The sequence below is a fragment of the Rattus norvegicus genome, chromosome 8, assembly GCF_036323735.1.
Source record: "Rattus norvegicus strain BN/NHsdMcwi chromosome 8, GRCr8, whole genome shotgun sequence".
Classification (NCBI taxonomy): Eukaryota; Metazoa; Chordata; class Mammalia; order Rodentia; family Muridae; genus Rattus; species Rattus norvegicus.
Window position 1 is genome coordinate 57,965,904 of NC_086026.1, and position 24,260 is coordinate 57,990,163.

A 24,260-nucleotide genomic window follows, 5' to 3' on the forward strand; every position below is an offset into this window, starting at 1 on the left:
CTGTCTCAACTTCTAAGTGCTGAGATTCTAAAGCATGTGCCTGCCACCGTGCCGGGCTGGACCCCACACCACCGCCCGCCCACCCCTTATCCTTCTTAGGCGAGGTACCTGAAGCACCTTCCTCAGAGTCCTGCGTTTTGAAAGGCAGAGGCAGAGATGCTCCATTAACTTTCCTAGCTAATTTTACAATTTAACCAAACACCACACTTCTGCCTCCATTCAGCCGGCCTCTGACTGTGACAAAGTTATAATTGCGGAGAGACGGTGAGAACAATTCAGTCCAGGCCGGAGGCTCAAGGCAGAGGCTTGAAAACAGCACTGGGAGGGAGACTGGCTCACTGAAAAACTGAAAGAAAAAAAAAAAAACCGGCTTTACAGAGGCCCCCATGGCTGTGCAGAACTGTGAAGGAAGGAAGAGAGCCAGGCCTGGCCATGTGGTGTCAGAGATGGAGTGCTTGAGTGACAATGACTTCCTGTCACCTTGTGGGGCAGGGACTATATTGGGAAGCCTAGTTACATGCTGTTCTCCTAGGGGCATGATTCAATGCTGATGGGTGGCAGGCCAGAGGCCAGGCAGGGCCACCCAGAGGACAGGATCATGGCCATGCCCTAGGGCTCCTTCCAAAACATATTCAAGGTCCAATTGGCACCTGCTAAGCCCAAGCCCTGAGGGGAGCAGCCCCACTCATAGCTCCTGAATCTGGATAGCGGCAGGGTTCAATGGAAAGATGTCCTGACAGAGGAAATATAGTCAACAATAAACCCACAGTATAAGAATCCTTCGTGCCTAGCTGGTCCTAGTCTTTTAGACTGATGCCTTACCCACCTGCACTGGACAGATGTCCAGACAGACACAAAGTAACCATCCACCTTATTACCTGTGCCCAGCGCCTGCCCTCCATGCCTGGGGAAGACACTGCCCTGGTCCTATTCAACCACTTTACTGCTGGGTCATCTCCCAAGTGGAGGACGCTCCCCTGCCTCCTCCACTCCACAACGTGTGACTTCAGACCCCAAACCTCAATCAAAACCAAACTAGCTCACAGCAGGGCTCTACCAGAAATACTGGGCTGTTTCCATGGAAGAACTCAGGCTAGGGAGAGCCGTCACCCAAGACAACAGCTTGCCCCAAAAGTCTCACATCCGGGCTTTGTTTGTCCCAGGCTCATTTAAAGAAAGCAACTGAGGAAGAAGACTCTGGGGGGGGGAATCAAAAGTTTCGGGGTATTCTTCTCTCTTTACCTGGAGTTACCTTGTTACTGGAATGACTGTGGCCTTGCATAATTACACCAGCAGAACTCAGTGCCGAGCCGAGGAGCTCTAGGTGCTCAATTAGCTTCTAATAGCCAGCGAGAGAGCTACAAGGTTTAATCCGCCTACCCCAGAAGGCTTTTTATCCCAACTACCTAATGAAAAGTTTAGAACTCTAGATTTTTTTTTCTTTTTCTCTGCAAGTGAAAGACTTCTGTTCCAAATGGGCTTGGCTGGGGGAAAGAGAAGGGAGTGTGCCAACTACTGGGGCCGGAATAAGGGGGCTGAGTCTGGAAGAGGCACGTGTGTCCTACTGAATCCCGGACCCAGCCAAGTCCCTACAGCAGTCCTTGGTCCTGCCTTCATCCCAGGGCAGCCAGCACAGTCTTACTGATGCACACGTGAGGGCATTTGCCATGTGACCTAAGGAGACGGTCTGGGGTTTGGGGTGACGTTCACTTGGTTGAAGTACTCATGGACCCTCCATTTGTCCTCAGGGTGACCCAGTAGCTTCAATTCACCCAAGGGCAATGCTGTAAGACCTGCATTCACAGACTGAAGCTTGCAGAACTGCCAACCCCCCCACCCATATCTACCTATCTCTCCCTCTCTCGGTTTGCTTGAGATTGCCCATAGCTCCTTGTGCATGCTGGGTAAGTGCTCTTACTAAAGAACACACTCCCAGCCCTCAGCCTTCTAATGTGAAAACTGGCCTGTAATTCTCAATCCTCCTGCTTCTGCCTCCCAAGAGCTGAGATGCCAGATGATACCGGGTGCCAGATCCCCACCCACGGGTCCAGACCCACCCACCCATGCCAGGCAGTCTTCATTTTCACTGGAGTGCTTCTCAACTGGTGCCTAAGGAGGACCACTATACACTCGAGTACGTGAGGACCCTCATGGGGACTATAAACCTTTGATGTTCACTGTGGACACCAGAAGCAGAAGTGCAGAGGTCCCTGGCTGACTAGTCCTAGCTCAAAGTTGTTCTTGCTCCCTTCACCATGGAGAGGTAACACAACCCCTCCCCTCATGGCTGAGCTCCTCCTGGACACTACAGCCAGAGGATCCCCACTCTCCATTAAATACCACCAGCCCTCTTCTAGACTACTTTCCTACACACACACACACACACACACACACACACACACACACACACACACACACACCACACACGAGAAATAGTCTCATAGCTTCAAACTCCCATGGTGGCCATTCGTTTCCCTTGTGGGGACACAGCCTTCCCTTCCCAGTCTTATAGCAACCTTTCAGTTAACTCACTAGCAAAAGGCAGGTAAGGACAGTAGCACCAACTCTCATGCGCCCTGCCTGGGTCTGCACACACTGGCCCTCAGTCCAGCTGCTAACAGCTGAGTTCATACATGGTATTTGTTCTCCTCCCTCTAAAACAGAGCCACATGTGGGTCCGATCCAGAATAGCAACTCAAATGAGTTCCTCTGCTGGCTAACCTTCACGATCTGGCTAGGGGATGATTTCACCCCTCCAGAGAAGGTTCCAGCACCCCTAGTGTGCGCCTGGAGATGACAAACGAGTAGACGAAACATTCTCATGTCAAAGGGCACAGCTCCACTGGACAAGGTCCGAAAGGCCAGGGAGACCACACCTTCACGTAAGCCACACTCCATGTACTGGATGTCTATGGGCTTAAGAGTATCCCACATGCTCCCTCCTTCCAGAGTGCCAGCACTTGGTGGCTATGCCTTTTACTCCCAACCCAGGATGCCTTCCCCAAGAGACGATATGAGACCTCAGGTAGCTAGTTATCTCTTTCCCTCCCTCCTCTCCACTGGGGCATGGTGACGGAGAGGAGTGAAGGGCACGCCATTGTCAAGCTCTCCATGAAGGTGGGGCTGCATGCTGACTGATCTATGAACTGTCTTGTGATGCTTCCAGAACCATCTTCCTCCAGCCCCCCAAAGCAATGCAGAAGAGTGACTGAGTCAGGCGATCCCCAAACACAGGCCGCCCTGGCTCAGCAGAAAAGCTTAACGAGTCACACCTGCTCCTGGTGGCTGGCCCAGTACAAGGCTCTGGAGCAGCATCCAATAAGGTGCTTCCTACCTCAGAGCCTCAAAAGACTAGGCCTTCCCCATCTTTGCTCTTGGGTCTCACCTCCCCAGTCTCTAAGGCACCAGTAGCCTAACAAACAGATAAGCAAGAATGTTGACAGTCCACAGTATGGAACCAGGGTCAGGCACAGGGAGAGATCCAGTAGGGAGCCAGCTCTGCCCACCCCCCAACCCCAGGCTTTCTGATCTTAGGCTCAGTAACGATACCTTAAGCCTCTGTGTCCTCATCTCTAAAGTAGCACCCAGGCGTCAGAATGCCAGCACCCCACTATGTCTGGAACACAACAGGCACAAGTAAATCAAGTGCCTTTCTCTGTGTCCCACTCTGGTACCATGCAGCCAAAGCCTTACTTTTATTCAGTAGATATTTACTGATGGCCTACTGTGTGCTAGGCTGTAGAGAGGCAAGGAAACAGGATAAGGTCTCTGCCTCCCTCTTCTGGTCCAGACAGCTGATCCCAGGGCTGGGGGCAGCAAAGGAATACCTCTATTACATCTCCTGCCCCACTCCCACCCATTTACACAGAAGGACAGGCTCTAACCACCACTCGGGGTTTCTATGCAAGGTGGCACAGTGAACACAGAAATACACGAATCCCATGTTCCTAAGAAGCCTAGGGAACAAGTGAAATGGGGCAAGTGAATGAAAAACTCCTAACCAAGGAAGGTGACAGGTTACCGGAGGGGAGAGTAGATGGCTGAGGGCAATCAGACGGAAGAGGCTTCCTGCACCGCCCAGCCAGGTGCACCCTGGGGCTGAGCTGGCTGACTTTCAAAAGATAGGAGAGAAGGGACCAGGTCTCCCATCCTGGCTCTGTGCCTAGCACGGGAGACAGGCAGGATTTTATTTAGAAACAACTACAGGCGGGTCAGAGCCTCGTCTGGCAATTCCTAAAACTTCCTGGACAGAACCAGTCCCATCCTAAGCCCAGCGATCTATGTGGGGCAGGAGAATCACCGAATGGCTACCCCCGTGACAGAGGAGGAACCTTGCCCAGTAAAAAGGAGGGTCCTGTCCTGTGGAAGGAGGGGCCTCGGGAAAGGAGGGGCCTCGGGAAAATATGGATGAGGGTGGGAACAAACCAGCCCAGGGAATTTATGCTTTTGCAGTTGTTTACTACCTAATTAATTCAATCATTTCCAAAAACAATTTTATTTATGTTCTGTTTACCACATCAAAAGTGAGTGTGGGAGCAGGGATCCTAAAATGCTAAAATAATACCCCAAGGCATCTATTTTAATCAGCTAAAAAAAATTAAAGGGGCTAAGGGGGAAGAGTTAAAAAAAAACACTATCTCTGGGTTTTTTAATATATATATATGTATATATATAATATACACACATATGTATGCACACATGCACGCACACACACATATACACAATCTCTCCCAGTCATGAGATGAGAGAGAGAGAGAGAGAGAGAGAGAGAGAGAGAGAAGCAGCCGAGCCCTCTCTGAGAGCCTTCCTTGCTGCTGAAAACCGAGCTTGTCAAAAAAAAACAAATCCATAATGGCCCGAGGCTCCTCTCCAATCTATTTTCTGCTCAGCTGGTTTTAAATGAAGTTATTATGAGTCATTAAAACACCCGCAAGCCAGTGGAAGTCAGCCAATTACAATTTTAAATTTAGCCTGTTCTCTGCCCCATTCTCTTGTTTTCTTCCTTTGCCCACAGAATGCTGCTTGCTGTTATTTTCCCCCCCTCCCTTCCTTTATCCAAAGTGGAAGAGACGGTTATGAAAATGCATACTACTGCACACAGAGCAGAACCATTCATAGGAAACCAAAATTATTAAATTTTAAAAAAAAAGTCAAACTTCCGCCCCCTGCCAAAATCAACGCAGAGTCTCCGCCTGGGCTCTCTGGATTCCTCAGAGAAACTCTGCTCCCTTGGCCTGAAAGGTCAGAGGCTATTTTGAAAATGAAAAGGTTCTTCACTGGGGTCTTGTTGAGAAATACTCCTATCCATCCATCCATTAACTTGTTCCTGTAGGAATCCAAGGAGTGTGTGTGTGTGTGTGTGTGTGTGTGTGTGTGTGTGTGTGTGTGTGTGTGTGTAAGAGAGGAGGCAGGGGTGGGGTTGCCACCAACATCTAAAAATTAACAACCAGCAATGAAGCCCAGACTCAAAGGTAAAGCCCGGGCTTTGCAACCAAACACAAGTCAGTGGCAGCCACTAGATAAGGTGCGCTCATTTTGTTTTTAAGTCTGCAAAGTAATGGCCTGTGTGGGCCCATTACAACAAAGGAACAACTTTTAGTATTTCATGTAAATGATTTGTCTAGGTCTCTACACACACACACACACACACACACACACACACACACACACACACACACACACACACACACGGTGCCTGGTGAAGATTCTGCCCCTCAGTTTTGGCTTTTTCTCCAGACTTTCCAACAAGGAGCTACCTTCTTAACCAAACACCTGTCCAAGGTTACCCCCCACCTAGCCTGGACCTGATGAATCTTTGAGTTCTACAGAGCAAACCTTAAAGCTCTACATGCACCTCCATCCCCTCCAGGTTCCCTCTCCGAGGCACAGAGACATCCAACACATACTCTGCGAATGATCCGGTCTCTTTCCACCTTCACATGGGTTCCAGGGATTGAGCTCAGGTCACCAGGCTTATGGTAGGTTCCTTTACCCACTGAGATACCTTACTTTAGTGACAGGATAGTCATTGAGTCAAAAATACCAACCCAAGCCTTCTGTGTGCCACACACTTTCCCAGATCACAAACCAGTATAGGAGGATTAGCAAGGGTTGACTGGCGGCTTCCAGGCTCTGGTAGGTATATAGTGCACACCTGTGGCTGCCTGGGGTCTGGCGATGGGATTCAGAAGAGCAGTGTCCAGTAAGGACTTTGTCAACCTAAGCCTGTTCTTCTATCTACCAACTCCACTTAAAAACAGTGTATGAGAGGACCTAGGCAGAACAGAAGTCATGGCTGAGCAAACCCACTCTTGTTTCAAGGCGAGGGACCAGCACGTGTAAGCTTTCATGTGCTACAAGCTCTCTCCAGTCATGTGTTAAGAGAGTCCTCACCAGGCCTCTGGGCCAGAATGACCCAAGTTCCCCACTCTGACTTGTGTCCAACTAACTGCTAAGCTCAGGAACACGGAGGGTAGTAAGGGAGGAGACAGACGGACCGACAGACAGATGAGAAAAGACAGGCTAAGGCAGACGGTGACAGAGACAGATGAAGACACGGGAAGGGAGACAGAAAACACGCAGCAGTGTCGAGCAGAGGCTGTGGCTGACACAGACACAGGACGGTGCCAAAGAGATGAAGTGAGACGGAAGGAGATGGGGGGGCAGAGAGAGACAAAATAAACACCTGCGGAGGGAGGGGGGAGGGAAGGGGAGGGAGGGGGGAGGGAGGGGGAGGGAGGGGGAGGGAGGGAAGGGAAGAGGGAGGGGGGAGGGAGGGAGGGAAGAGGGGGGAGGGAGGGGAGGAGGGAGGGGGGAGGGAGGGGAAGAGGGAGGGAGGGAAGAGACAGCACCGGACCCCTGCCCTGCCGGGAGCACAAGGAAGAGCAGCAGCAGCATGGTGGGCAGGGCAGGCACAGACCTGGACTCTAAACAACACTGGCCCTGCCCGACTCAAGGGCTAGGGATCAGAGGCTAGAGGAAAAGGCAGCCATGGGAGTCCACCCAGAAACACACTACTGTCAGGGGGTGTCTGTAGGAAGCCAACGAAGGCATAAGGACTCTGAGAACACAGAAACCTCACTGCGTTCAGGTCCATCCCGCAAAACCAGCCCAGCCCTGCAGCTCCTCATGAGAATCTGTTCATCCTTAGACAAAATCAAGGACTAGTAAAGGCAACCGGAACCTAGGCAGGATGGAAGAAGGGACAAGAGAAGAAAAGACTCCGAATGAACAGCAGACAGACAGATGTCCCACCCTCTCCTCTACGGCACCATTCATTCCTAATAGGAAGGTCACCACCTAGCTGTGCAAAATCACGCTGCAATGGGAAAGGGGTGTGCCACCTTCTTTGGGGATGGAGAGATCACAGAGAGAGAGAGAGAGAGAGAGAGAGAGAGAGAGAGAGAGAGAGAGAGAGGGGACAGAGATATTACATAATTCCCACTTTCTCTCTTCCACCCTTGAAGTCATGTTCTATCTGACAGGCTCCTCTCTGGGGGGGGGGGGGGGAGAATGACAAATCCAATCCAAAATTCAACAGCCTGTGTTCTGTTCGGAGAGCACACAGTGTACTGTACAGCCCATAAAACTCCAAACAGCCTCCAGACACTGCTACAATCGTCCTCCATCAAAACACTTTGTCTTGCATACAAAAATAAGATACAGCGCTGAACAGAATACAAAATCAGCCCATTACAGTACAGAGAGACTGCTACTTAGCAACGAGGGGGCTCTAAAGCCTCAATGCTCTACAGGAAGCAAAATCTGTCGAGCCTGTTGGGCAAATGATAAACATTAGCAGTATTAAAAAACACAAAAGCCATGTAAGTGGATAGACATAATGTAGAAACGAATTTATAGAATAAATTGGGGTGGGGGGGGGCTTGTAGGGTGTGGGATCCAGGAGAGCCGTTGGAATGAGTTCTCCAGTCCTGCTACACCGCCCTATATAGAGATGTGTGTACTGGGGGGGGTACTCGAACCCCTTCCTCACACAGGTTAGAGATGGGAGAGAACTGGTGGGAAAACACTCTTCAATACAATGACCTGCAAAGGATTTCCCCAAATTTCTCAGTTCAGTTAGCCTGAGGTGAAGCCTTGGAGGGTATATACTGAGTGACTCTAAGGTGGGCAGAAGTGTGTGGGGATGAGCATGATACCCTGCACCATCGTGTATGACACTCGCTGTTAACAAGACCCCAGACAAAAAAAAAAAAAAAACAAAAAACAAAAAACAAAAAACAAAAACAAAAAAAAAACAAAAAAAAAAAACAAACAAAAAGCCCTACCCACCCAAACAACAAAACCCAAAACAGCCCATGTGGGCTGGAAAAAAAAAAATCAGTGTATTTCATCAGGTAAAGGGGAAAAATACTCTGGCTAGGAATCAGCGGCAAGGTTTCGGATCCCAGCCAAAACAGGAGCTAAAAAGCAAAACCATATTCGCTTGCGCTCAGCTGAGGCTCTTGAGGCAGAAATGGAGAAGGGGCGGGCTGGGGGGGATGAGAAGGGGGCTACAGGGAAGGGGCCAGCATGGAAGAGGGCAGGAAAGAAATGTATTTTTCATCAGCCAGTGTATAATTTATAAACAGCATTAAACAGTTTTTGTTTTCTTTCTCCTCTCTCCCATGTAGGGGCTTGGACCGCAGTCAAGCCTGCATTAATTTCTGCTTTGGGTACAGTGTGTTCTTGGAGACGCATCTGCAAGCGATCATAAACTCTCTGGAATGCTGGCAGAACATCCAGACCTGCCGGCAGGCCAGTGACGACACCACTCTGGGAAAAAGTTCAGGAAGCTGGCCAAACTCAGAGGAGGGAGAGGAAGAGGGAAGAGTGTGTTCAAGAGGGAGAAGGGGGGAGGCTTTCCCAGCTTGTTCCTCTCTGCCACCCCAGTGTGTGGACCTCTGAGACACCCACTGCCAACAGGAATGCTCGCTGGGTGGGCACCTCTCAAGACCCAGGAGGGAGTTAAAGAGTCCAGAGAGAGGGTTTTACCCTGATAGCAAAAAGAACGCTGGTATCCTCAGGAGAGGCGACAGGGTGAATGGAGTGCCTACAGACTCTCATGTGCCCGGCTAACTCTAAGCTGAAGGTCTTGAGAAGCCATCTTTGAACTCAAGGCAGCCTTTCTGATGATCACTGTGGGGACCCCTCATTTAGCAGTCACAGGGACTTGCCAGCTGCCCTCCTTTCCTTTTCCCTCTGTCTGTAAGAACCCTGAAGCCAAAAGCTAAGTGCTGGGAGGGAGGGAGGGAAGGAGGGGAGGAGGGAGGGAACGAACCAGGTCAACTCACTGATCTTTGCCAACTTGTATCCCCCACCTCACCCCATCACAGCAGCTTAAGAAACCCAACCTTGCTTCTGGCTCCAACTTCTCTAGCACTTTCACCTGCTCCTGGATGACTAAGGCCTCGGATAGCTCAGGCTACCCCATGCTCCGGCTGAAACGTAAAACCCATCATCAGCCCAGGCCTTCATTCCTCCACTACGCTCTGAGTCCGAAGACAAGGCTGGTCACAGGGGTGGGCTCCTCGCAAGCACGAAAGAGTGTTATTTTAACGGGCGAACTTTAGGACATTCCACACTGCAGCCATGGCCAACGTGGACTACCTGTCATGCCTATGGAAGGGCTTTCAATATCATTGGTCCAGGTCAATCGAGAGCCAAAGCCCAGCAGCCCTTCTGAAAGAAAAGCACTGTCTGTCACTCCTGTCTCAGGAAGCTAGTGGTTTTCCAGTGCTGGGGAGTTACAAATCACTTAACCCTTCCCCTCGTCTTGTCTCTCTGTCCTGGGCCCTGCACACCTTCCTCAGTCCTCCACACACACCCTGCTCACAGACCCCACTCCAAATGGTGCCATTCATTCTCACAGCCAGGCTTTCTGTGATCTCTCGGGAGCACTGCCCGCACCGTCTATGCAGGGTCTGCATCGTCTGAAGCTCTCCTACCCATCCCTCTTGCCGCTTGGTACTCCTCTCTCAACACTTTTATAATTAACCCGATGCCTCCTGCTAGACCAAGTTCCTCAAGGGGAAGGATGCTGTGGCATCCATCACTGCTCAATGCGCCCAGCCTTACCCATAATTACTGCATATTAAGCATGCACTCGGTCCAAAAGCCAATGATACCCCCAGGACGGGGCCTGACCACCTAGACACCCAGACCCCTCCAACCAAACAGCTGTGTCCAAAACAGAGCGAGCAGTTGTAGTGTGTTTATAAAGCCAGCAGCAGTGCGTCAAGCCAAGGTGCGGCAAGCTCATGTAAGCCGAATTCGAAGATTTACACTGGGCAAGTTCAGAACCCACTGAGTCACGGCCTGTGGTCTGTCTAGCCCCACATCCCAGCTGGAAATCGCCTCTTTGTGAAAAGCAAGAGCCAAGAGCTGGGGACCTGTGCATGCTTCCTGACTAACAGCAATGGGAACAGGGCAGCGAATGAGGCTTTAGAGTCTCACCTCTGGATGTGGATGGTGGGCTGGGGGAGACTCTTCAGCTCCCTGCCACAGCCCTATACCTACTGTTTGGCAAAAACTTGAATGGAAGGCATTGCTCTTCCCTCGACAAGCCACGCCCCCAATCCTGAAGCCCTTCTGATCCCCAAAGCCACCTCTAAAGGCAGAGCTGGACCAGATCAGCCATCAGTTAAATGAGTTACGTTGGTGGTGGTCAATTTAAACTATCATCAGGTAGGTCTTATAAACACCTGGGTAGTTAAAGCATTCAAATCGGGATCAAAACTTCAATTACACCAGAACATTCACTACCACCATTAAGGGTCTTAAAAAAAAAAAAAAAAAAACCAACACAACTGAAAAAGAGAAAGTAAAGAGAGAGGGGAGGGGAGAGATCACAGCCTCTCAGAAGGGCCTCCTACAGGGCAAACTTCTAATTAAACAAATTGTCAATTTCAACACAATGAAAACTGATTTAAGAGCGTAAATTTAGGATTCTAGTCACTGCAAATAAGAGCTTGCCTTGTTGATCTCCTACAGGCTGATTTCATCTGATAGAGAAGTGAGGAGGAGAGAAAGAGGACAGGAGGGAAAGGAAAGACCCAGACAAGGTATGGCAAGCCAGACCGGAGTCCTTCCTCACAGAAATAACATCACGGAATTCAGTGCATTCTCTCCTCCGGCATAGCAGAAACTCTTGTTTTCACCCCACCCTTTCCAGATCAGAAAAAAAAAATAGTAATAATCGAGTACGATGACAAAGTTGGCTGAGCAGTCACTGTACATACTGTACCCACAAGTCTGGCTCGCAGCCAGACCTGGCTCCGTGCCAGGTCTACAATAACAAACACAGGCTGTGCTAGCCAAGAGGGGGTGGGGCGGCCAGCACCAGCAAGCCAGGGAGGAAGGGAAAGGCATGCAGTGTGGTGGAGCAGAAGAAACAACCAGAATGAGCCTGGCTAGGACAGCCTCGGAAACACTGAGGGAGCAACTAGGACCCCTGCCCAGGACAGAGTTCACTTCTCCACAGCCGGTCCTTAAAAACAAGGGAGAAGGACCCCCCCACCAAAAAAGGTTTCCCAGGCCCTGTGCACCATTTATCTTCCCAGCTCCAACCCTTTACTGTCTATAAAATGGGTCTGTGGTATAAATCCTGAGGTGGGCCTCACTGTCACTTCCTAACACAAAAACTTCAAACCAGAGAAGCCAAAAACAAAAAACAAACAAAACAAAACAAAAAACAATAAAAACCACAAAAACCCAACCTAGGCTGTCTATGCCCCCCACCCCCACCCCGGGGCTGGGGACTGAACCCAGGACCTTGCGCTTCCTAGGCAAGCACTCTACCACTGAGCCAAATCCCCAACCCCCAGGGTATGTCTCAATAACTAACTGACTAACTAACTATATAAATAAATAAATGTAGGTTCCCTTTTGTTTTGTTTTTTTTAAAGCAGGGTGTTACATAGCCCAGGCTGGCCTTGAATTCCTGAGCCCTTTGCCTCTACTTCCCTAGTGCTGGGATTCTATCTTCTAATGCGACAGAGTTCTCTGATCTGCTACGGGGGTAGTGGTTGCTAGACGACCAGGAACCCCTCAGATCCAGACCCTAACCTGAAGCAGTTTCAGGTCTCTGCAGGGGGCAGAGGACAGGAAGTGGTCTAGCCTCCCTGGCCTTTGGTGCTACTTGGACATCAAGACACACCTGTACAGGAGTGAGGGGTCTGAAGGCAAAAATCAAAGGACAAAAAAGCAGACAGGAAGGTCTCAGACTCTGCAGGCTCTGAGCTGTGTAGCTGTGTGCGAGGGTGAATTAAAAACAAAATGGTAACCAAACTCTCCTTCACAAGGGCAGTGGCAGATGGGTTTCAGAGGGACCAACCACATAGTATATATAGTCAGTCTTCCATGGCCAGTACATCCATACTGAAACGGAAAACTAAAGCGTGTGAAGCATAAAGACCGTGAGACCCTGAAGTGGTGACTTAGATAGGACCAAAGTGGGTGCCCCTTTGGGGACCTGCCAGTTTGCAGCAAAGTGATGCAAACTCACTATCTTGTCAGAACTGGGGACAGCAAACCCACCTAAAAGAAAGAGTTCAGTAGCTCTCAGCACATCTCAGCCGCACACCCCAACATTGTAGACATGGGTTCCCAGCAGAGCTGGTAGCCAAGTCATACTTGCTCCTACTGCCTGGAAGAGAGCTAGGAGGTCTAGTGTGTCCCCCTTCCATCAAGCCCCTCAGACATGAAAGGATTTCTGCTGCAGGTGAGGCCAGACAGGACCTTAGAGTCCTCAGGTTGCTCATCAAATGCCTAGGCTGTACTCATTAGCTCATTTAAGCATTTGCTGATGCCAGGCAATGTGTTAGACTTAACACTGGCCTGATCCTGTGCCCTGGCAGTTTACTGTCTGTTAAGGAGACACTGTGAGCATGGCGGCATAAAGGTTGTGTGAGCCTTACAAGTTAAGTTCTCAGGGTTCGACTTAAACATCCCTGCTTTACAAACAGGGAGGCTGAGGCTCAGAAAGACCAAGCTGCCTCATCAGGAAGTAGGTACCCAAGTTTCTTCCACTGTATTGTCCTGCCTCTCAAGAGGGGAGGAGTTAAGGCAAGGCCAGAAATAACAGTAACACACGGAAGAAAGACTGTGCTTAAAGCATCAGCTACAGGAATGGGTGTCAGAGGAGGGCATGGTTACCTCTGATTGAAAATGGGGAAATGGCTAAGGTGGTCTTGTTTTTGAAAAGGGTCTGGGAAAACCTGGAAAGGTGGGAGAAGGGTTCTGCCACGCAGGCAGGAGGAGACAAACAGAACCAAAGCACTCGGTAAGCGCTGAGTCGGTGAAGCCACGTGAGCAAGCTAGGCAGCAAAGTTACAGTGGGGTACCGCAAGGCTGCCGATGAGAACTTACACCATCGTCCACACAACTGATTGGAGGAAGAATAGTACACAGACAGCCCACCAGGCTGGAAGCATCTGAAGTGAGATGAGGAGGCATGCCTCGGGGTGACAGCTTCAGAGGTAGGAGAACAGGGAAGGAAGTCTAGGTAGTCACCGTCCCATCGATGTCTGAATCACCACTGCAGACCAGGGGGCATGGAGATGTGTAGTACTCATGTCTAAAGCCTTTCATCTAATCCTCAAACCAGAAAAATCACCGCTATATAGAGGCAACACCTCATTTGCACTGACAGATAGAGAGACGGGCTCAATTTGCCCACAGTCTCACGGTTAGTGTCAACTTAGTGTCAAGCGAGGGGGGCTTGAATCACATGTTAAAATCCCAGAGGACATGTTGCTCGAGGCAATATGAAAGGCTGAAGCAGGGGCAGTTATCAGAGGTCACCTACGTAAAGAGAGCAAGACCAAAGAAGACAGACTGCCTCTCTCCTAAAACACCAGTGCAAAGTTTAAAGATGAAGCTACTAGAAGGAGAAGGCCTGAGAGGGGAATCACTGGTGCCACAGAAGGCAGGCTGCACCCTTGGCTAAAAGCCTGCAGCATCAGGACTACAGGATCCTTCCCTGTACCCAGAACACCAGGCACACAGGATGTCAAGGGCTTCTCTCTCTTTACACAGCTTTGGGGCAGAACAGCTTTGCCCAAACATGAGCAAAATTACTGGCAGCCATATAGTCAACCCCACTAGAATTGGATAAAATTAACTTGCAAAAGACAGCACGCTACAACTAGCTTTGAGTTCCAACCTTTCTATATCTATTTAATTAAAGGCTCTTGTATAATTTGAACCCAATAGTCAGATTCATTAGACAGCGAGAACCTAATTCCACAACTGTTTCTGCTAATGAAACTGCAGTCTACTTCAGGAGGTAGATCGCAGGCACAGGGCATGGGTCCCAGTGACGGCCTGGGAACCCCAGGGGAGAGCACACATCTAGGTTCCTCCGGTGGGCACGCTCTCAGGGTGGCTTCTCTGTTCCATGGAACTGAAAGGAGGATACGAGGGACATGGTGGACCAAAACCCCGGTTGGCAGTGAAGACAACCAGATCAGGGCCAGCTCTGAGTTGAGGGTGAAAATGGCAGGAGGTGGCTGTTTGTACCAATGTGGGGCCGCTGAAGGAGCCCTCACCTACCTGAATGAGCCAGTAAATGCATTCTCAGTCGCAAACTATCCAGGAACCGTTTTCCACAGAGTTCGCATCCGTATGTCTTCATCCCACTGTGCAGCTTCCTGTGGGGAAAGGGAGAAGACAGGTTGACACTGACTGGACAGCCCATCCCCCCACACACCGACAGACTTTCAGAGCAATCCCCAGGGGGAACAGGAGGAGGTGGTGAGGGGTGGGAGGGACTGGTAAGTCTCATCCCATTCCTGATTCTGGGACAGTCCCATGTGTCCAGTGTCCGTGGATTGCTGTATACATTCCTAAAAGTGCAGGGCACTCCTCATTGCTTTAACACTGGTACTCAGACTCGGATCTGAGTGCAGAAGAAAAAAGGTTTCAGCATCTGGGGCAGCCAAACAGAGGGCTCACTGTCAAACTAGTACATATCATGAATGAAGCCCTTCTGGCCTTTGTTTACCTCCAGGCAGCACTAACTCATGCCCTCTCCCACCCCTCACTGGGCTGTGCCAGACTCAAGCTCCTGCCATCTGCTAGACTCGGAAGGCTGCACTGATGTCATCTTTCTCCCCATCTCCAAAGCCCAGGGCTGGGTCTTTCCAAATGAGTCTAAGAAGGAACAGATTCTATGAGCAAGTACACTTCTCTCTCAGTAGCTAGATGCTCTTCGAGTAGCCGTGACCTACCTCCAACCCCCTCCCCCGACAGAAGAACTGCAAAAACATCAGATAACTTCAATCTAGAACAAGGTCCTTTATCCTACCACGGTTCTTCCATACGTGTCATCTCGTTACCATCGTTAAGATCCTATGAAGTGGCATGTCATTACCATGGCAACAACTGGTCCAAAGCTCTGGGACAATGCTACCTTTTATCCTAAGTCCCTGCTGGGCTGTTTCTGCTTAGACCTTTTACCATGGAGCTGGTCATTTTCAAGGAACCGAGTGAGTGGACCAGCAAGTAGGGAGCTGAGCGGGGGGGGGGGGGGTAGGGGCGCTCTGAGCTACTTATGTGAGCTGGCCCCAAATGCTGACTCTCCTATCCTCAAGCCCCAGTGGGCACTGCTTGATCCAGGATCCACCTACAACACCTACCCCAATCTGTTCCTTCCCTGTCACTAAGGAGGAGGGCAGAGAGGGGCAGACAGAGACAGGATCCGAGGGCAGTGGGGCAGGTGGGAGACACAGGGGCTCTCTGGGAGCCTAGATTATTGCTGGACAGAATGACGGTTTGCTATAAAACCATGGTGGGCTGCCAAGCTGGTACTGGCTACATGAGAAAACCGGACGATAGTACGTACTCGAAGTAGCAGTGCCAACATCACAAATGACACCCAACCACACACTGCTACCAACTTACAGATCCCAGCACTATGCCAAAACCATTCAGTGCCTCCCCGCCCCCCAAGGGGTGCCTCTGTAGCATGCCGAGCATGGCGCGCCAAGCAACGGGCCACCATAGCATGAGGACAGCACCCGACGCCATGTGTACAGCTTCCCGATAGGGATCACAGGCCGTTCTTTGCAGAACTCTTTCTCAATCACATTGTTCTGTTTGCTGCCTTCCTCTTCCCCCTTGCCAAAGACAAATGATTTCTCAAGCACAAACACATAAACACACACGGTCTCCCACAACACTCTAGGGCGCCCCACCCATCCCCCATGCGTTATCTCACTCTTGGCTGTGGCTGATCTATCCAAATTGAGAAAGAGTACAGAACATTTTAACTGAACATTCTTTACTCTGATTATATTTCACAATGTCAGGGCACTGGGGCATGTCCGAATAGTGTTTGGGGCAAAGTGTGTTTTTAAATAGGTACCCAGGCATCATACACACACACACACACACACACACACACACACACACACACACACACACACCCCACAGCGGGGGTGGGGGTGCAAAGTGGGGTGCACTCCTGTCCCTTGCCTGGGCATGATAAGTATTTGCCTTTCGAAGAGATATCTACAGAACACAAAGACTCTCTGAGGGTGGTTTCCCAGGTGCTTTCCTGAAGGTTGATTAGGAATGGGGTCCAGCTGATTTTCACCCTTTTAATCATTTAGGATTTGTTAAGCTTCCGGGGTGGGGGAGGCATCCCTGGGAGCATAGGAGAGCCCATATGGATTTGTTTTTCCAAAGGACTGTGGATGGTCAGTCTTCAGGTCTGAGGAGTACCCCCACCAGCCTACACTCAATTCCTCCTCCAGAGTTACAGATCAAGTCTCTTACCCGGATAAACACTCTTAAGTAACCGCATTGCCTTTTTCCCTGGTTAGGAGATTTGCTCAGCAATTGCTGAAAGTGGCTTTTCTTCCAGTTGCCAGCCAGACTGGCTCTGTGTGAAAGGTGACAGATTCCAGCCTGTTTCCTGCACAGGTATTTCAGTGGCACCAAGAGGAAGGCCAAGCACACAGATATGCAACCCAGACTCTCACCCTGACCCAGCCCTGGCTGGTTTAAAGACCTTGACCAACTCATGTCGTCATAACCACTTGAATTATATTTTACATTTTTGAGAGGGGATGTCTTTATGAAGGAATGATGGGCCTGAAACTTGATCTATAAAGCAGGCTGGCCTTGAGCTCTCAAAGATCTGCCTGCCTCTGTTTCTCAAGAGCTGGGTTTCTCAAGTACAAAAGTGTGTACTACCACAGACAGCTATCAAATTTGTTCTCACTTGTAAGATAATCTATCTTAGTAACTAAAATTGTAGGTGAAGATAAGTTTAATTATTCAGAAGTCTCAACCATATCCTTTTTGACTTGGGCTCCAAGGAGTTCCTGAAAGGGACACTTATTTTCCTGGACCACAGACCTGCTTGCTGCTGCCTATTGTAATATACTATGAGGCCCAGGTCATAAGCTATGATACAGCAAACCAAAACTCTAGAACCAGCCCAGCAATCCGTTAGCTTTAAACCCTTCTAATCCAGAAGGCCTTTTATTTTCTCTTTCTCTCAGCAAAAGAACCTTCTACAAGTTATCGGGAGCCTTTCCTCTGAACTGTTTCAGTAACCGTGAGTCTTCTAGTCTTCAATGGCATGTGTGTTCTGTCTTACCCAATTCTCAGGGGGAGCACACTGTCCTGAAACTGACCTACTAACTCAGTGCCCCACACAGGTTCCCAGAGACCCAGCATGGCAGCCGTGCGAGTCCACATGTAGCAAGGACAAAGGTCATGCTTCGTTGGCAGGGAGAGCCTGACAAAGCAGACAAAGTTGAAGACAGGAAGAGGGGACAACCTCATGGGCCTGCCTGGGACATCAACAGAGCCCTGAACGAGTTTGCTCATTTTAGAAAATTTACTGTCTACACAAGCAAGGAAGAAGATCTCTCAATTCCAAGAAAGCATAAGTGGCAGAGAGGAAATGAGTACATTCTACAGACCCAGCAAGCAGCAGACTCTGGCACAGTCTTCAGAGGAGCCCCTGCAGAAACACAATCCCACCTAAAGCAAAATAACACCTTTGTGCTAGGCTACCTCTCTTTACCCACTGTCACTACATTCTGCATAGATTTAGACCGAAATGCTAATCTCACCTTCTTCCCAGCTCAACATCTCCCCAGGTCTGGCCTGTCTTTTAACAAGGCACTGCCTCCCTTGATGATGGGATTCCCACACGTGTTCTCCAGGAGGAAGCCAGACTGATGGCCGCCATTTTGAAAGTCATCTGACTCTAGAGTGGGTCCATCCAACTCAGACAAAACGTGACCTGACTTCACGCGCTGCGCAGGGAACAGAAGTTCACTCATACCCAAGAAGATAAAGAAGTTAACCTGACCGTTTCTACCTATTTCCCCAAGAAAGAGAATCACTATGTGGAACTTTATCTTAACAAATCTGAACCTTTGAGCAACACAAGAGAAGGACTCATTTTCTCTCACCACTCTCTCCCTTGCAGCAGCTCTCGCTAATAAAACCATTCTGGCCACGGTGTCACTGGGACATGTCTGTGCTCACTGAATCTTCGAATCACGAAGATCCTATCTGTTTTCAACTACTGATGTTCAATAACAGATGCTATGCCTACCTTGCCTTTGCTTCCTAAGACCCATTTTAAAGGCACTGTCCAAGGTCAAAGAAGCCCCTCTAGGAAAACCAGGTATAGGTATATTCTGTTTGTCCTAGAAATAATCTGAATACAACAGCTACATAGGCAGCCTCCATTCCAGAACCAGACCTTATCTCGTGTCTCCAGACATCCATACAAGGAAGGCCTATGGTAGTTTTCTGGAATGATAAACATTGAGCTTCAGACCAACCTCATGAATCCAGAATAGGCTTCCATCAACCCAGCTCAAAAGGGACAGCATAAGAACATGCGTGTTATCAAGGAGTGACCTGCCCTGTCTTCCCTACCTCAGTCCCCAGAGACAGCTGGCCCTAATCTTAGAGAGCCCTGCATGCTTGCCCTCTCCAGGAGTAGTCCACTTCAGGATGAGGAGGGGCTTCACGGCATCATCAAGAAAAAGACAAAAAAATAAACAAACGAAAAAAGAAAAACTAGAGGCTCTGGCTTCTGGATTGGGGGGATGAGGGAGCTCGAGGCCTTATTCCTTCTTGTGTTTTGTATAGGGATAAAGGGCAAAGATGGGACTTACCCACAAGCAAGAAAGGTTAAGAGAAAAGCTCTCAGTTCCACTAGCCCAGGGACTTCACTCCCTCACTCTGCTAAGAGGAAGCTGAAATAGTGTGACCCGTGAGTTTGGGGGGAGAAGAGATCAGAACAGGGAACCATGCCATTAGGGAACTAGGACAGGCCACTGGAAGAGAATGTACAACCAGACACTGGACAATGTTTTACCCATTCTCAGTTAACTAATATATCTTCTGAACTAAAGCTCAGACCAGGCCAATAAGGCCTTCAATTCACTCAGGGCCTGCCCAGAGACTGAACTGCTTATGACAGCCCCTTGACACTGGCAATTTTGCTCTGTTTGCTTTGGTGGACTAAAAACCTTGAGCATGTACCCTCTTTAGGTGTTTTCATTGTGATGCAGGATCTCCCTAGGTTACCACGCTGCCTTAAACTCTCCCTGTCTTCCTATGGTCTCAGCCTCCGGGGCAGAGAGGGTGACAGGTCTGCAACCCAGAACCCCAGCTAGGGCCTTCTAATCTCACAGCCATGTGTTCTAGTTTTATCTTGGTTACTCTGGTGAAAAAGCATATTAGTGGGAGAACGTAGTTTATATCTGCTCACAATTCCAGGTTCAAGTCCATCATAGCAGAGAAGTCACGGCATGAGGAGCTAGAAGCAGCTGGTCATATCTACAGACACGCACACCGGCCAACCCAATGGAGACAATCCCCCATGGAGACTTTCTTCCCAGGGGATTCTGGGTTATGTCAAGTTGACAGGATTTGACCCATTTGGTGATTCTAAGACAGCCTCAAGAAGTATATATGAATGACATCCAGACCCAGGTCTAAACTCGTCCTCAAAAGCCTGAAGCCCATGTGAGCAACAACCCTCTCAAAGGCCCTCTACTTACAGAGGGAAGCTAGCCCCATGCAAACCTGCTGGGCCTCTCTGTCAACAAACACTGACTCCCAGCCAACCTCTCCCTGTGGGGACAACATGAACTAGGCCAAAGCTTCCAGTACCAAAAGAAATAGGCTCCCAGAATGGCTGTAAAACCTGGCTGGGCTCACTCACCTTTCTAAACAGTAGCTAAACTGAGAGAGGAAAAAGACTTCAATCTTGGGCCTTTTCACTTTCCTTTAGACTGTCGTGGATTTTTTTTTTAAAGTCCCAAGTCTGAGGCTCACAGACCCTTATTTCGCATGACAGGTCAAAGGTCAACCAGCCAACAGTATTCTGAGGAAGTGCTGGCACAAAGATGAGCCCATCAGAAATGTCCTCTCCAAAGCCAACTGGCAGGGAAACGGTGGTTATCTATACCACCCAGCCCAGCCTCCTGCATTTTCTGCAGGTTTGGTGCCTGTCCACTTCCTTGGTTTGTTTTTGTTTTTGACACAAGGTTTGGGTCTACTTATGTGATCCCTGACTCACCTTGACCTCACTCTAGCTCAGGTTGGCTTCACACTCATGATCCCCCTGCCTCAGCCTCTTGAATGCTGAGATTACAGCATGCACCAGCATGTCAGTCTTCTGCATGGATCTTCATGGGAAAGGAACCCTTCCAACAGTAAGCACTACCACAGACCTGCACCCTAAACCAAAGCAAGCTTTGCACGGGGCCCAAGGACACTTGATGAATGTTCCCTACCTTCTAAGGGTGACATTAGATCTTCCCAGAGAATGTTTCTTAATGTCACCAGCTGTGTCATATTCCAGGCGGGGTCATTAGTCATTCCCGGTGCCACTGTGCTATATACATCACTCAAGACTAAGCTGTTTCTATGTTCCTCAGAACTCCAAGCTTAAGGACAAGAATCATGGTTCCATCTCCGCCTTCAACGCAGACTCAAGCAGACGGTGACACGGGATTTCTAGCGAGGTGGTCTCTAGCTGCTCTAAGACAGAGGGAGACACCTGGCCACTGCCCTGCAGTCCCGTGCACCTGTCTGGCATTGGAGAACATGCTTGAGCCGGGGTGGGGGTAGGGCGGGGAGAAAGGACAGTTCCAGCCTCAGCAAGGCATGGGTCCCTTTCATTTCCTCCAAACAGAAGGGAAATTATCCTTTCAACCGCTTCTTTTTAAAAATGTGGAGATTAGATAGTCATTTGACAAGCTTCACATGCATAGCTGGTATTACTACAAATTATCCTTCTAGCAATATAGTTCGTGGCTCTCTGACTAGTCAATATTAATAAACATTACCCAATGCTTTTACAACACAATTTATTTTTTAATACAGATCTTTATGTATGCCATAAAGTAAATATACTAATAAAAGCCAAGGATTTCAAAGAAGCGATTTTAAAAACAACCGAGAACTAGCAGTACTGGTTAACACTTTCCCTGCTGCAGGTTTCCTAGGGATGCAGGCTCGCAGAGGATGCGAGACGAGGGGCCATTCTGGTTGATTTGGAGTCTCTGTGAGGGAAGGAGAAGGAACACCAAGGAGCCATGCCTTCTCAAGAGTCATCTAGCTAGAAGGTATGTGCTGACCAGGCATATGCATCAACTGAGCAGGACATGCGGTTTTCCCTCCAGGTATCCGAGCAGACAACAGACACTCTTTGTCAAACCTCTTGTCTCTCCAGCCTTCGCCTTTCCATCTTTGCAGCCAAAACAAGACAAGATCAAGATGATCTCTTGGGTTCTTGCTAGTCAGCTCCACAAACTGCAAGGTGGTGGGGCCGACACAGGCGACACTGGCTGTACTCTACCCCCCATTCATGAAGGGTCCGCATCACATGCAAAGGGTTTCATTATGCAATGTATAATGCCTCCCCCCCATTAAACGACGGAAACAAACCAAAAAGGGAATTTGAAGAGAAAATGTGGGAGATGGAGACACCTGCCTTCCCCCTATACACATATCCACCCACTTCAGTACAAGGATAACGCTGCCTGTTGCCCAAAAGAGAAATCTCTTCTCCATCCCTTTTATGGGCTCCCAGAATGAAAGCCATTCATACATCACTGACTCCTATCTGGCCGACTACTGAGGGGATGGGAGAGTCCTATGCTTCAAAAAGCATCAGAGAACCTGGAGAGATGGTTCTGTAGGTAAAGACCTCCAGCTCCTACATGAAAGAGGTGTGAGGTCTCGTATGTCTGTGAGCCTAGTACTGGGAAGGTGGGAAAGATGGGTGGATCCTTCGCTATTGCTAGCTAGCTGACCTACGCAGTTATGAGCTCTGCATTCAGTGAGACTCTGTTTTAAAAGATAAGGTGGAAGGCAGGTGGTGATAGTCTTTGCCTTTAATCTCAGTAGTTGGGAGATAGAAGCAGGTGGATCTCTGTGAGTTCAAGGACAACCTGAGAGACACAGGAAGTTCCAGTCAGTCAAGGCTGTATATAATGAAAGTCTGTCTCAAGAAAACTGAAGGAAAAGAGAGGGAAATTGAAAGGAAGGGCGGTATAGGAAATGGCATGTAACATGCTAATCTATCTCCCTGAGGAAGTATTCTAAGATGGTCCCTGAGGGCCTCTGAGCATTGGGTGGCCTGGGCTCCTGGCTGTTATATAACCTACACTTGTTTTAAAATATTGAGTTCTCCCAAGTCATTTATTTGAAATATCTCGATCAACAAATTTCACCAAGAACAAAAGTTTTTCATTTGGGCTCTGGGCTCTGGGCTGATGGTATCGCGCACAATCACATACAGTCTCTTTCAACAAGGTCTTAGCATGCTTATCTGTGAAGTTGCTGGTAGCCAAATATGACTGAAATGTTCTATTTATGCTCACTGGATTAAGGAGATGTTGCAACACTGCACAAAAACCTGGCAGATGTAAGCAAGGTATTACAGCCAAGGCAGTTAAGATCTGACGGCAGGAATCAATACACACGTTTGTAGTTTTTCTTTTAACAAAGAAGAAAAGTTGTGTGTGTGTGTTTTTTTTTAAAAAAAAAAGAAAAGAAAAAGAAAATGAGAGAAGAGAAAAATAGTAAAAAGCTTCAAGATTTATCGCGTGCCTGAGCTTCTTCCAAACCCAAAACAGGGTACCGTGGTGCATACTAGATGGTGTCAGCCCAGGAGAAACAAAAATAAATCCAAAGCATTCTCTCCAGTTCCTCAGGGCCCTATAAGGGAATCAGGCTACGGTTATGGATGTGCCGGGCTTGATGTTTTTTAAATCTTTCTCTCTGTCTCCCATACAAGGTTTTTCTCCAGCACAAATAGCCAGTTCCTATGAAAACAGCTTTCAAAACTCTACACTCTTTGGTGATCTCCCAGTGTTGCCTGGGTGTGGGAGATGTCTTTGCCTCTTGGTTATCAGGAATTGTTTCTTGGGTTTCCACTTCAGCCAGGGGACCAGGATGCTGCCGGTGAATCCCAGGTACCCATCTGCAAAGTCGGACCATTGTGGAGAATAACGGGGCCTCTGAAAGCCCCTGCAAGCCCATGCCTTCGGAATTAAACCACTCTGAAAACCCCTTTAATCTATATTGCCTCGTCCTTCCCGCTTACTACACTGAAAATTAAATTACTTTTCTATGAGGATTCTGAGCTGGAGAGCCAGGCTCTCTACCTCAGTTGTGAACATCAGAGATGAGCCGGGCAGATTATCTCTATGGACATCAAATCACATTCAAATCACAGTGGGGAAATTATTGTCATTTTAATGAAGGAGGGGGAGGCAGAATTTTTTTCCTTTTTTTTTTTTTTTTTTTTTTTTGGTTTTGAGAGAGATTGAGATTTGTCAGCTTTGAGCAGATTGTTGCTTAAAAAAAACAAAACAAACAAACAAACAAAAAGAAAACCTACCAGGTCCCCCAAACCTCAGTTTCTTCTAGAACAATGAGGAAAAAAAAAACTTGAATTCTAGAACTCCAGAGGCAGGGGATGTCTTGACTTTGAGGCCAGCCTGGTCTACATAGAGTTGTAAGTCAGCCAGGACTGCTCACAGTGAGAACCAGTTGGAAGACAGACAGACAGACAGACAGACAGACACACACACACACAGACAGACACACAGACACACAGACACATACACACACACAGGGAAGAGGGGAAGAAAGATAAGGAGCAAGGAGGGAGGGAGAGAGGGAGGAAGAGAGGGGGAGGAGAAGTGCCCACAATCAAGTCATCAAGTCACCTCAGGTTATTTAATCCCAAAGGGAGAGTGCAC

The 24,260-nt window shown here is 48.9% G+C and overlaps 1 protein-coding gene and 1 long non-coding RNA gene across 4 annotated transcripts in view; one reads left to right on the top strand and one right to left on the bottom strand.

The window, feature by feature from the left end:
• Zbtb16 (zinc finger and BTB domain containing 16) overlaps positions 1–24,260 on the bottom strand; it is a 187,622-nt gene that overhangs the window by 80,018 nt on the left and 83,344 nt on the right. For all 3 annotated transcript variants that reach the window (XM_017595705.3, XM_017595707.3, NM_001013181.1), the window contains 1 exon segment: positions 14,554–14,651. In XM_017595705.3, coding sequence (XP_017451194.1) covers positions 14,554–14,651 — 98 coding nt within the window.
• On the top strand, positions 20,497–23,590 carry LOC120094144 (uncharacterized). The gene is made up of 3 exons (XR_005488153.2): positions 20,497–21,011; positions 21,486–21,614; positions 23,436–23,590. It is a non-coding gene; the product is annotated as an uncharacterized LOC120094144 (long non-coding RNA).